Genomic DNA, 13,511 nt, shown 5'->3' with positions numbered 1-13,511 from the left:
AAGGGGTCCTAGGATTGAACCTTGGGGTACCCCACATGTGACCTTTGACCTCTCTGATGAGAAGTTTCCGATTGAAACAAAGAAGTCCCTGTTCTTCATGTAAGATTCAAACCAGCTGAGCACTGGACCGGAGAGTCCGACCCAAGTCTCTAGTCGATTCAGTAAAATGTTGTGGTCAACAGTGTCGAAAGCTGCGCTGAGGTCCAACAGAACCAGCACTGTGGTTCTCCCACAGTCTGTAATTATATGGATATCATTGAACACTTTGACTAGGCCGTCTTCGTGCTGTGGTGAGCACGACAACCAGACTGGACGGAGTCAAAGCGATTCATTATTGTTAGGAAGTTATTTAATTTTTTAAAAACTGCTTTTTCAATAATTTTGCTGATGAATGGGAGGTCAGAGGTCAGAGGTCGGCCTGTAATTCTGCAGTAGTGATTTGTCTAGATTGTTCTTTTTTATCAGTGGTTTGATAACTGCTGTTTTCAAAGCCTGGGGGAAAACACCTGAAGAGAGTGATGAGTTTACTATTTGGATCAGATCTTGTAACAACTTACAGAGCATAGAGAATTATAAACTTATATCTACTCTCTGTTAACATAAAATAAATTAGCTATTCAGCTAAAAAAACTATTACAAATATATTTTAAATATACAAAAAAAATCCACAACAAACCATGAGCTTATTCAACGAAATATCACTTCATCATAATAATTTTCTATTTCTTCTAAATGCAGAAAAGATTTAGATTATTTTATTTCACTAACATTGTTCCATAAACTGACACATTTAATTGAAATGCAGTTTTCCATCATTGCTGCTCTGAATCTACTTTTTTTTTATTTCCATTACTTCCCTGAATCCATGACTTTCACACATACTGGACTCCAGTTGCAGTTAATAATTTTAATACTTATATAAGTCATCATCAACAAATAAGCCATTTGTAGATTTTTACATACTTGTTAAGCAAATTATGTTTTATTAGATTGTGACACTTCTGCCTCTCAACACTGCAAAAATCTTACCAAGTATTTTTGTTTAGTTTCTGGCACAAATATATTATTTCACTCAAAACAAGACAAAATGAACTTACAAGTAACTTTTCAGCAAGATACTGAAGCTTGTTTAAAGTCAATAATTCTTGAATATTCATAAACGTCCTACTGGTAGAATTTTTCACTTATAGCAAGAAATTTTTCTGATGTTATAAATGAAAAATATCTGTCAGTGGACCTGATTTATTTATTTTTTTTATCAATATTCAAGAATTATTGACTTAAAACTAGCTCCTATATCTACTGTTTTCTTTTTTCTTATTTCAAGTGTAACAAGATATGTCCACTAAAAACTAGATAAAATACTAGTTTGTGTTTTTGCAGTGAAGGAGAACATATAAAGAATGTTACTTTGTTTCCCTGGGGCAAAAAAATGTGACAAGATACAGCAGTCTATTTCTCTCAGCCACTCTTCAAAATGGGAAAGACAAGAGAATGTGGCATTTAGATTGCATACAATTTAAAATCCCAAAGGAAAAGTTACATAACTCATGTCATCCAAGCATCTTCCATGAGTTGTTGTGGATGGTGATGCTGTGGAGAAGGAAAGATCTCCAGCAGCAGTCAGTCTTGCAACAAATTTGATGAAGCCTCAGACTGAACCCAGTTACTGGTTGACATTCTAGCAGCTCCACTTCCAGGAAACAGTATCATGTCCTGGATGACAACATCAGTTGTTAGCAAGCACTGCTAATCCACTTCATTTGCTTTTGCAGCTCATTTGTCTGAAAGTCGGGCAGAGAGACGAAGGAGTCAGGGATACGAGATGGTTTGGTCTCTCTGAATCCCTGAAGCCGTCTTTTCAGTTCTTCTGGGGTTTGGGGTCAAAGTTGAGGTATTATTTAAGCTTTTGAAATGCTAATCAGTCCCAATTGTAAAAGAAAAAAAAAAAAAAGAAGCAATACTTTGTTGCTTGTTGCAGTGGTTAGACTTCATAATGACTGTTTAAAACAAAAAAGGAGTGCATTAATCTTGTCTGCAATTGTCTAGAGATGGATCCAAGTTTATTTTGCCACCTGTTGCACAGTAAGGAGGATAATGATTGAGCTTAGTGTTGAAAGACTGCAGAATCTGCATCTGTTGGTGTGAAGTTGTGCTATTGCTATAAATAATTTATCTAAAAGGCTTTTAGACATTTTTATAATGGGTGTTAGTAAGTGGAGAGAGCTATAATTGCTTTGACTTTTCCCCATGACTTAAAGTGTGTTGAAAACCTTCTGCCACTTAAACACGCATCTCAAGTGTCATATTATACTTTATATATATATTTATATATAGCCTAGAAGCTGGCAGAAAACTAAACACAATAAACCGCTGACAACATTCTTACTGTATTCCAAAGGCTAATGGAGACATTTCTGTTGAGTATGAACAACTACATTTGAAAAAAGAACATACTCATTCTGTCTTTTTTTTAATAAGTTTTATTAGTAAAAAAAAAAAATCCCTTTTCACATATTTGGCCTCACACTGCAAACAAGTCTTAGGCATTTTGCTACAATCAATATGAAAAAATAAAAAGCTAAATATAGTTGCTGATATATGTACTCAATGTGGTGTACAGAGATATTGTGTTTGCAAATAAAGAGTAAGGAAATTAAATTGTGTGCAATCTGATGGCTGATATCTACACTGTAAAATGAACATGTTACATGTTGGTCAGATTCCTAGGGCCAGCCCAAGACTTTTTGTTAATTTCAACAACAAAATCAAAACTGGTGCATTATTAATGTCACGCCGTTGAAATAATCAGAGAAAAGATATGGGTTATAAGGAAACTGTAAATCATATCACATCGTCAAGATGGGTAAATGTGCTAAAATGACTTTGGCACCAAAATCTTAAAAGGTAAAAAAGAAACAAAACTCAAGGTACATATAACAGTTGGGACTTATTAAACTTCATCAAGTGATGGGACATTTACCAAAGTGCAGCGTTTATACTACTAAAGTGCTGTCCCTTTTCTGCATATTTGCCAAAATTGTGATATAGACAAACAAGACAAGTAGGAGTGTTTTTTTTTTCAGGTTCTCATGTCTTTGCAAGTTAGAAAATAGCTAGAACAAAATGGTTACTTATTTAAACCGGCCAATTAAGTATAAGTCAGAGAAAAAAAAATGTTTAAAACAACTGGATATATGACAAAAAAAATGCAACAAAAATGAGAATTATTCCTTCTACAACAGTGTCATTAAGTGTGAAGGGTGTTGTATGTCTGAGCAAAACATAGACCAAACACCACAATACAACATCTATGCTAAACTCTTAGAGAAAGAGGAAGAGCGGTTTACACTGACAGTAAGGGAAAAAAGGCAGTTCGAGCTTCCGTCTCAATATTCCAACATTTGTTCCCTTTCAGTTGCAGTTTCAACTGGATCTAAAAAGCAAATTGTGGACATACAAAGAGTCCAGTTCATGCTAGAAGAAAGGGTGAATTACTCTACCACTGCAACTCAGAATTAAATTCATGCAGAGGACAAGAAAAGGCTCCAAAAATCATATTGTGTGCAACAATTAAAGCAAGAATCAAGGCCCTGGTGTTAGAGAAGAATGAGGCACAAAAAGTAAAAAAAAAAGAAAGAAAGAAAATCCAAGCCCACAGTCATTTAGAGTCAAATACAGATCAAAGTTCAGTGACGGGTCAACATTGTTAACGCAAACCCACGTCTGATGAAGCTTTCTCACTTGCTAATATGAGATCAGAGCTTTAAAATAAAAGTTTTCTTTAAACGAGGCCTCGTTTCCAGATCTCAGTATTTTCATCACAAGCCAAGTAGTAAAACAGCACTTGGACATGCAAGGCAGTGCTGATTAGGTAAGAAAAAAAAAAAAAGGAAGGATGAAAACATCTTTATTGGACAATTAAAGAATCAGTGAAAAAAACTTTCCCCATTAAACAGTTTGGAAAGTAAAAGAAGGATGAACAGTTAGCACGGGGATGTGAAGCAGAGGGCGTCTTCTGTGACTATAATGAGGAAATGTAGAACAGATGGCAGGAGATGGCGGCGTTAACACAGAATAATTAGCCACTGTTTAAAGCTCTGATTAAACACAGAGCTGCTGCATGTGAGGTTCTTCTGATCAAAGAGGTTAAATTACAGTAATAACGTATTATTCCCAGGAACCTTACAAGTGCCAAAGAGACTATTCTTCAAAGCCAAAGAGAGAAGAATAACAGCCATTCAAAGAAGGACTTCTAACAGGCATGCACACTGACTTCACACGTTTTTAACGCAGGTTAGCCTGCATCTGTCCTAATAATGCATCAGCAAACCAACTCTAATTTTAGTCCACACTCTAGACAAGGTACATAAAATAGTTGGGACTTATTAAACTTCATGAAGTAATGGGACATTTACCAAAGCGTAAATGTCCCATCACCTTTCAACCAAAATGTTGAAGTATTCCCTCGGTGTAAAGGAAGTAGACTCCCACACGTCTTTCATTTCTGCATTGTTTGCTGCATGATTGTTGTTTGCATCTAGTGAACATGTGGTGGGTTTGGGGAGCAGGGTTGCTTTGTTTGGAACAAAAAAAAAATCACGCAATAAAAAGAGCATATAAATAAATTACATATAAACATCAAAGTGGAGATCCTTCATGAAGCTGAGATTATTTTTTTTGCCTAAAAAAAATAACTTAGAACTTTTAAAAAAAATTACTTCAATGCATCATTAATTTTTTTGCTGACAGAAAATATTGTTGTTTTCTTTTTTACAAATGTACAAGTGTACAAATATAAGTGACTTCCACGGAGAACACTGGAAAGCTTCACTTATCACCATTAAGGTATGAAAGTTTGGTTTAAAACCTGAAAAGTTCTTCCTCAATCATTTTTAATACGAATCATATTTTGCAAAAAAAAAAAAAAAAAAAAAGGTTTGGCTGCTGCTGTCCTAGTCAAGCTTCAGTGACCAGATATGAGTGTTTGTTGGGGTTTTTAAAAAAAACATTTTATAGTGTGTTGTGTCTTTAAGCTGAAGCACACCAGGAGAATAGCGGGGTGGGTAACATTTAGTTCTTAGGTCGCGTTGAGTTCAGCCACCAAAATTATCAGCAGCACGTCCGTCGGGACTCTGAGACCTGCCGTCCCAATTTGAAACTTTTGCCTGATGTTGCTGCTGCACTGTCAGCAACAGGGATCCTCTTACCTGCAAGGAAACACACTGACATGTTGGTATGAGCCTTCACATTTTGTCACAATACTGAGATTGTATGCAATAAACCAATAATCAGTAGTGCAGAATTACAAGAAAGTAAATTCTTGTGTATTTTATATTTAGCTAGTTTTGCTGTGCAAAAAAATCTGATATCAGAATCCCCCTTATAAGTAAGTGGAGTTATTTAAATAGTGTTTAGTTTAATCTCAGTATAAATCCAGCTGTTCTGTGAAGGTACTAACACAGCAGACAGGATAGGTTTCCAAAAAATATCCCAGGCTTTGAAGAGAGAGCGCTGTTCAAACAAAAATGACCGTCCACCTTAACATACAGGCAAAGCAACGAGCCGCATGGTGCTCTAGTAAAATGAGACTGAAATGTAAATTTTTAGCTTGCATGTAAAATACTACGTCTGGAGTAAAACCAACACTGCAAACCACCCTGAATACACAACCCAAGCTGTGAAACAAGATGGTGACAGCATCATGGTGTGGGGATGTTTTTAATCAGAAGTAGCAGGGATGTTGCTCTGATAACACAAAGCAAATTATGGAAGAAAAACTGTTAGAGGCTGCAAAAATATGGGGTTAAAGGTCACCTCCTAGCAGAACAACCACCCTAACCATTGCTTTAGATCAGGGATGTTCAAAGTGTGGCCCATGGGCCAGTAGAGCCCCCCCCACTTCCCACCAGCACAGATGGCTGATGCAGGAAGAGTCTTTGTTTACTTTTACAACAGTAAAGGTGAAGAGGACAACGCAAAGTATTTTTCTTTAATAACTACACCTTGGTCTTATTTTTTGGTAATTGACCATAAATTAGACTTTTATCTGAAAGCAGACTTTGTACCTAAATGTCTTTTTTGATCTGCAATAATTTGCACATACATTTTCTACAAATATCCAACTACTTTACTCTTTTAACTAATATATAGCACATAAAATTTATTTTGAGCATTTAAAAAAGAAGTGTATGTTTTTAGGCCCCGGCCACTCTTTCTTGACAATTTTGGCCCATACAACAAAAAGTTTGGGCACAACTGGCTTAGATAAAAGCAAATTTATGTTAGAATGAGCAAATTAACATCAAGACCTACATCCAATGGAGAATCTGAACTAAATGAATGCTCACTGATCCATACATCCATCTGAGTACTGGCTAAGAGGAACTAATTACAAATACACACCACACTCATTAGTTTTCCTTCTACTTTGCAATTATGTGCTACATTGTGTTAGTTTATCATGTAAAATCCAAATGAAATGGTTGAAATATAAATATCAGACTGTAAATAATCTTTTAACGGACCAAAAAGAATATATTTCACTTTTGTTTTACTTGTCGACTTATTTACAAAACTCTTGAAACATTTTTTTATAAAAAAAAAAATCATAAATTATTCAAAAAGGTATCTGCTTTCAGAAACAGAAAATAATAATTATATGAGGAGTTATGCTGAGGTGGAGAGCAGAAAACTCACTTATCTCTACAAACACCTCGTTGATGTTTATGGCATTCTTGGCGCTGGTTTCCACAAAGATTGCATGGATGGAATCAGCATAGTCCTTGGCATCTTTTTCTGGCACTTCTCTGTAAACATACGAGATATATTAAAAACAATGTTTAGCAACCTGCAAACCAATTCTCTCGCTAAGCACCACTTCTTTTTTTCTGATGACACAGAAGATTTCACAATTTAACAGATGGAGAAGGGAGAGTGTTTATCAATGTTCAAGAAGATAACAGTGAAATAAATTATTAACAAAATCCCTTTTGTATAATTTTGAAGGAAAAATTGAGAGTTTTTTGAAATGTGATTGCCTCCCTTTCTTTATTGCTGTGAATTGGGAGTAATAATCATCAGATAACTTTAAAACATAACTATAAGATCAAGCAAAAGTTCACCTGGAGTCTAACAGGTCACATTTGTTGCCAGCAATGGCGACCACTATATTAGGAGGTCCATGCTGGCGAAGCTCTTTCACCCAGTTCTTCAGAGTTTGGAAGGAATCCTGATGAGACAAGAAGTATGTTATTATAAATGAAAAATGCATGGAGAGGCGCATAAAGTTCAGTCTCCATGGACAACAGGAAAACTGAAGCATTATAAGAACCAGATTGGTGCCACTCTCATGTCAAAATGCATAAATTAATTTCAAAAATGTTATCGTTTGCAAGGTTTTGTTCTCTTAAAGAACTTTTATTTCTTTTCGCACAAATGCAATGAATGTAAAAAGCTAATTAGTTGAAAAAAGAAAAGTTAAAATCACCTCTTTTGTGATGTCATAAACAATGATGGCCGCCGCTGAACCTCTGTAGTACATCGGCGCCAGAGCACGAAACTATGGGAAGATGAGAAACGCTGTTTAAAAAAAAATAAATAAACAATGCTGTGTGGACCTTTGAAAGAGAAGCGACATAAATGATGAGTTTAAACTGTGCAGTGAGTTTAATCTCTGCTTAAACCGTTTTTATACTCTGACATCGTCAATCCTGAAAATAGCTTAAAATCCAATGAAATGTGAGAAGGATTTAGAATGAAGAATGTGACTGTAAATAATCCTATTACAAACAATCGACGCTGATGCGTCAATGAGGACCTTCATTTCCTTTCTGTCATTCATTTTGTGATATACGAATGCTAAATATATCAGTTCAGTATAACTGCGCAGTTTTACATGATTACCTCCTACAGATTGTGGTTTTTCATAGACTCTGACGCAGAAAAGAAATGACACGACTAAGCTGGACTGTAGCAAGTGAAATAAAACTCTGATCAACACAAAAAAGGTGTGTTTTTAAAAAGTCAAGCAGTGCAAGTCCTTTCTCCTTACACGTTCAGATGTTATCAAGGGGAAAAGGAGCAGAAAGTGTCAAAAGATGTTAACAAGTAGACATTTATGAACGATCACAAATTTGATCTAAACCAAATGCATCATGGAGACACTCCTTGATCAGAACAGCCTGTGCAGAACGTGTAAACTCTGATTTACCCCGGTTCTGGTGTTTAAAGATAAAACTCTCCCCAGCTCAGACCTGACCTCATTAATAAGCCCGCTCCGTAGTGTTTGGATTCCTCTAAAGGAAATTACTATTTTTCTGTTGGATGTGTGAGATTGTGCTACTGAAATAAAAGACTGATTTGTTTAAAGTGTCTTACATATTGTTGGTAGGTATTATCTACTTTCAGCATTACAGCATTAAAGTACTGTCACTTGAAAGAAAACCTTTAATACAGTATGTAGAGGTTTTTTTACTCTTTTTGCTGTTGAAGCATCCAGCAAAAACAATGACTTATTTTCTGATCTTGTGAATAAAAAGTAAAAAGATATTTAACAATATTTGTTCATTTTCAACATATTGGTATCAGTCTAATAACTAAACTACAAACCTGACTCACTTACACCAGTTCTGTTAGGAGGAGCGGACCAGAACTAGGACCAGAACTTCAGCAAACTATTGTGAGAAACTTGGGAAAGGAGACCCTAAAAGCATGACTCAAGTCAAACAGCTAAAAGGCAATGCAATCAAGTACTTAAAAATATGTACAATGACGTTAATAAATGAATATCTGTATTTTCTCATTATTCTGACATTTAGCAATTCTAACTGACCTAAAACAAGTGAAGTTTGGTCTTATTTTCCTTCAGACAGTGAGAATTTTTGTTAATCTATTTATCCTGTGTATGTAAACTTCTGGTTTCAACGGGTAACTCTGCAGCTGATTCAAGTGTCACACATCAGCTAATGATATCTATTTGGAAAGCAACGACCCAGAAACTCGAAATCCTGGGTGACCCAGCTTGTACGGCAATTCAGTTTTCCTTCACAATAGAACAAAACAAACCATTCGTCTTAGAGTGACAATGTTACCTCAGAAAAGCACACATTCCCCATAATTACAGTTGTTACTGGCCTAAAGTCTAGCAGCAGGAATCCAGCTTGGGATTTTTTGGCAGCGGCACCGAGAAGAGCTCTGTCTGTTTCGCTGGCGAGTGTTGGGGCTTCGCCACAGCAAGACCTGTGTGGTCGATCGCCGCCTGAACCCAAAGAGCAATCACACCGAGGCCAGACGTCTGGCCACACAGAAGCAAAAAAAACAACTACAGTGATACCCTGGCAGAGCTGATTAATAGCTGAAACCACAAGCTGGGTGTACGAAAAGGACTTTCTTTTTCCAAGTGGATGTGAGGCTTCACTTCGCTTGATTTCTGTGAAACAGGGCAGTCAGAGGTGGAAGGTTGGTGGGTTACAGTTGGGATCAGTTGTCGCTTGATGCCTGATCTGATTTTAAGATACGAATGCTGAACTTGGGGAATCTAAGAGACTTCCCTTGCTGCACTTATGTTTCAGCTGGTTTTGTATTCCTTTCTTGCAATTTGTCAGATTTTGACGAGCCAAAGCTTCAAAGAGATTAGAAAACAAGGCCTTTAGATACCACAGCCGCTTTGTAGAAACAGGAACCCAGGAACACATGGTGCATTTGACTCTTTTACATTTATACATGTGGACTTGTTAAGGGATCAAGAGGTTGAAATGGTTGTGCATAAGAAATAGGGCTGAAACATCCTGCATCCTTTGCTACAAATGACTGTATAGAGGGATGCTATGTCACTGCATTTTAGGGAATAAATTATTTATTTTCTTATTCAAAAAAGGAACTGATTTACTTGGTTATGTATTTTTATTGTTGTGTAAAAATCTGCAGAATGCAGCAAATTTTTTTATCTAGTTATTCAATTAATCATCAGAATTAGCAAAAGAATAATCACTTTCTCAAATAGTAATTTGCAGCCCTAATTAAAAAGTAAAAAAACATAAACAGGGGACAGTCTGATGTAGAGTGGCAGAAAGCGTCAGATAAGATACACCAGAAACAGCAGCACACGCCACAGGGCTGAGACGCTGAGTTCATCCTCCTGTCTTATCTTAAATAGGTCTGCACGGATGTCCCCTGAAGAGCACAAGGAAGAGGAATCCTCCAGAGGGAAGGAGGATGAAAGACGAGCCGTATCTTATCTCAGCTCTGTGGAGAGCGCTGACGCAGGGGACAAAACATTACAATAGCAGAAGGTTGAGCTTGAGAAAGGGAAGTTCAGAGGAAAAAAGGGAAGTGATGTTGGATATCTAAGGCACAGAGAGACAGGAGTTAGACAGTGAGTCAAAGGAGAAAGCTGCTCCTTTCACAAAAAAAAAACAACTGTCACTGGGCTGGTTTCACTTTCAGTGTGGATTTGCTTTTATTCTATATGTCTTCTATAACCTCCAAGAAGATATTTTAAGAAAAGAAATGCATTTATATATGAACAAATGTCAAGTTTGTGACAGGGGTGACATCATTTTGAGACAAACATGTACCAGAAACATCAAAGTACAAAATATGGTAGATTTGTATTTGGCTTTCAAACAAAACAAATATCCATCTCCGATTTAAAAAAAATACCACAGAAAATATTCCAGACCTCCTTCTATAGAAAGGAAAATGTTGCCCCCTTTCAGAAGAATTAGCTAACTGCAGGGGCTCACACACAGAGTTAGAGCTACATAACTATTTCACTTGCTTTAGAAATACATGGAAATTTTGTTATACTTCAACTTCAGAGTAACTAAATTAAAAAATACTTACCCGCTCCTGTCCTGCCGTGTCCCAGATTAGGAATTTATGCATCTCGTTTTGGTATTGCACTGTCTTGGTCATGAACGATGCGCTGTTGGAAACAGTGAGCAGATGATTGTTAAATTAATTTGAAAATCTTGGATGGGTTTATTTTTGAGGCTCAAGAAAATAAAGTCAATAAATGTCTGATAACTGTTGATACCATCTTTATTTTTTTATTATACCCTCTTGAAATATTTGTACTTAATTTCTGATCAATATGTACATAATAAAAAAAACATTTTTAACATCATATTTTAATTTATTATTACGTTTTAAAATTTTTCTAGGTTGATCAGATGGCATTTATTTTAGCTGCATTTAAAAATCTTTTGTGACTTTTCAAATGTATTAATGATGTTATTTTCTGTAAATGTTTAGAAGCATTACAAGTATTGATCTCTTAATAATTATAACTCTGTAATTATAATAATTAGTAGACAGAGAATATTATAGAGCTGGATTTTATAGGGTATCCAGTTTCTGCACATCAAAAAAACCTTGGGATTCTTGGCACAAAATCAATCTTGTTCGCTGTGCGGATTTGACTCTCCCAGAACTGCCCAGTATTCCAGATCCCGTTTATAGTCTCAAGGTGTAGTATTAGACAGGAGGCTGTTTTAGGAAGATCAGAGTGTTTGTTTTTCACCAATTATTTGGTTGTCATGTGTGTTTGCATTTTCAAGCCATGGTCTTCAACAGGAAGTTGAGTGCCAAGTAGCTGGAATTAAAGCCAGCTCTAAGTCAGAGGCCATTATTTTTTACCAAAGAAAAGACGGAATGCTCCTTTTGTTTTATGAACAGTGACGATGGATAGCTGCCCTTAGCAAGGGCATTGCTGTGGTCTGTTGAGATAATGAACTAGACGAGTCGAAAGCCAAACGTCTCAATATTCTGGTCTATCAACATTCCAGCAATGACTTATGGTATGACAAGTGATTCATGATGCTGGACACAAATGGCTGAAATCAGCTGGAGAGAAGTCAGACTCAGACCAGAGGTTGGGTAAGAGATGTGTCATCCAAGTGGGATGATGCTGGTCATCTGCACCAAAACGGGTGAGCTCAAGTGTTTCAGGCATCTCTTCAGGACGCCTTTTTGAGATTTCTCAAGCCCATTCAACTGGGTGGAGAGCCTGGAGCAGACACATGAACACACTGGAGGGACGATAATTTCTTTCTGATCTAGGAACACCTAGAAATCCCACAAAATGACATGAAAAGTGATGCTGGGAAGAGGGACATTTGGTTTTCTCTTTTCCAGGCTGTGACTTTTATGTCCTGATCTCAGATAAATTTAATTCAAAGCAATTCAAAAATACTCTATTGATGCCAAATGAGAATTAAAAGTTGTTGTAACTATAAACACATTATAGGAACGTCTCGAAGTCGTTCCTATTTCATTAAATATTGTCATTATTGTACGTAGCTAGCTACATAGCTAGTGGGTGGATGGATAATAGTTTTGGGGTATTTTTATTAATAGCCTTATTAAGTTATTTTCTTAATTAAATATCAAAATTATACTTAAAAACACCCAGTTGACCTAGTTTGCATCTAATAAGAAACAGAAAACTTGCATATTGTCATAAAGACTTTGGCAAACAATCATTTTAAAATAATTATCAAATGTTTAACAATAAGATAGCCCCATTTCCTGTCAACAAAATGCTTCTTCTCAGCTTTTACTGAAATCAATACCAACCATTTAAGAAAGCATTCTGCCAAAGCCACCAAAAAGGTGACAGTATATAAGCCACAGGGGAAACTTACCCAATAGTTGGGTTGATATTTGGGTCAAAGCTGTCCTCCACAAATCTACAAACAATACTTGATTTTCCAACTCCAGTATCCTGCAGAAACAAAACAAAGAGAGTTTGTATTAAGCATGGACAAAAGCTATTTTGTGGCATTTTCTTCTTGACTGCTACATTACAGAGAATTAAACAGGAACCATGAGCTTATATTATTTCCTTAGGCAAAAAAGTCAGTAGTTTAAATTAAGCTACTGACAGATTATTTCCGTCTTTACTGATAGAATATTTTTAGCTGGTTGACTGTCCTCGTTCTTTTTTCCTGATATTCTCATTGTGTCATTAACCTATTAATTAGGTATACAGGCTGATAATTCAAGGTGCTTATCGTACATATAAGAATAGTATTTATGGCAAATTGAATAGTATACAAGACGATTAATTACCTAAAATCATGTTTAAAGTGTACCTGCTAAACCTTCACGTCAGATCATATTGAATGTAGTTTTGATTACAAACGTAAGTACAGATCTGGAACATCACAAATACATACGTCTTATCGTTAAACAAATCGACACCGTGACTTACCCCAAGGAGACAAACTTTCAGCTCTCTCAGTGCCATGTCGTTGTATCTTAAAGCGAGATTAGATTGAGGTTATGTACAATTTTCTCCTCTTCTCTCTTATCTGAATATTCTTCAGGTGGTCTCTGTTTGCAAACACTATAGCTTCATAGTGACCAAAAACTGTAAATGGACATCCTGATTTAGGCAAAAAATCCCACAGTACGCATCAAAACGTCTCGAAGTCGTTCCTATTTCATTAAATATTGTCATTATTGTAGGTAGCTAGCTAGCTAACTGCGAAGCCGCTGAGTCGCGC

General features: G+C 36.2%; 1 protein-coding gene across 1 annotated transcript; it reads right to left on the bottom strand.

The window, feature by feature from the left end:
- Window positions 1-3,896: 3,896 nt before the first annotated feature.
- LOC103134560 (ras-related protein Rab-22A) lies at window positions 3,897-13,462 on the bottom strand. The gene is made up of 7 exons (XM_007546845.2): window positions 13,217-13,462; window positions 12,648-12,727; window positions 10,846-10,927; window positions 7,490-7,561; window positions 7,125-7,231; window positions 6,700-6,809; window positions 3,897-5,210 (listed from the first exon to the last, which is right to left on the bottom strand). The coding sequence occupies exons 1-7, from the start codon at window positions 13,250-13,252 to the stop codon at window positions 5,113-5,115; spliced, it is 585 nt and encodes a 194-aa protein (XP_007546907.1). The 5' UTR covers window positions 13,253-13,462; the 3' UTR covers window positions 3,897-5,112.
- Between the last annotated feature and the right edge of the window lie 49 nt (window positions 13,463-13,511).

This window comes from Poecilia formosa, unplaced genomic scaffold, assembly GCF_000485575.1.
Source record: "Poecilia formosa unplaced genomic scaffold, Poecilia_formosa-5.1.2 Scaffold18, whole genome shotgun sequence".
NCBI classification, from domain to species: Eukaryota; Metazoa; Chordata; class Actinopteri; order Cyprinodontiformes; family Poeciliidae; genus Poecilia; species Poecilia formosa.
Note: the sequence above shows the minus strand (reverse complement) of the source record. Positions and strands in the feature narration are given on the sequence as shown.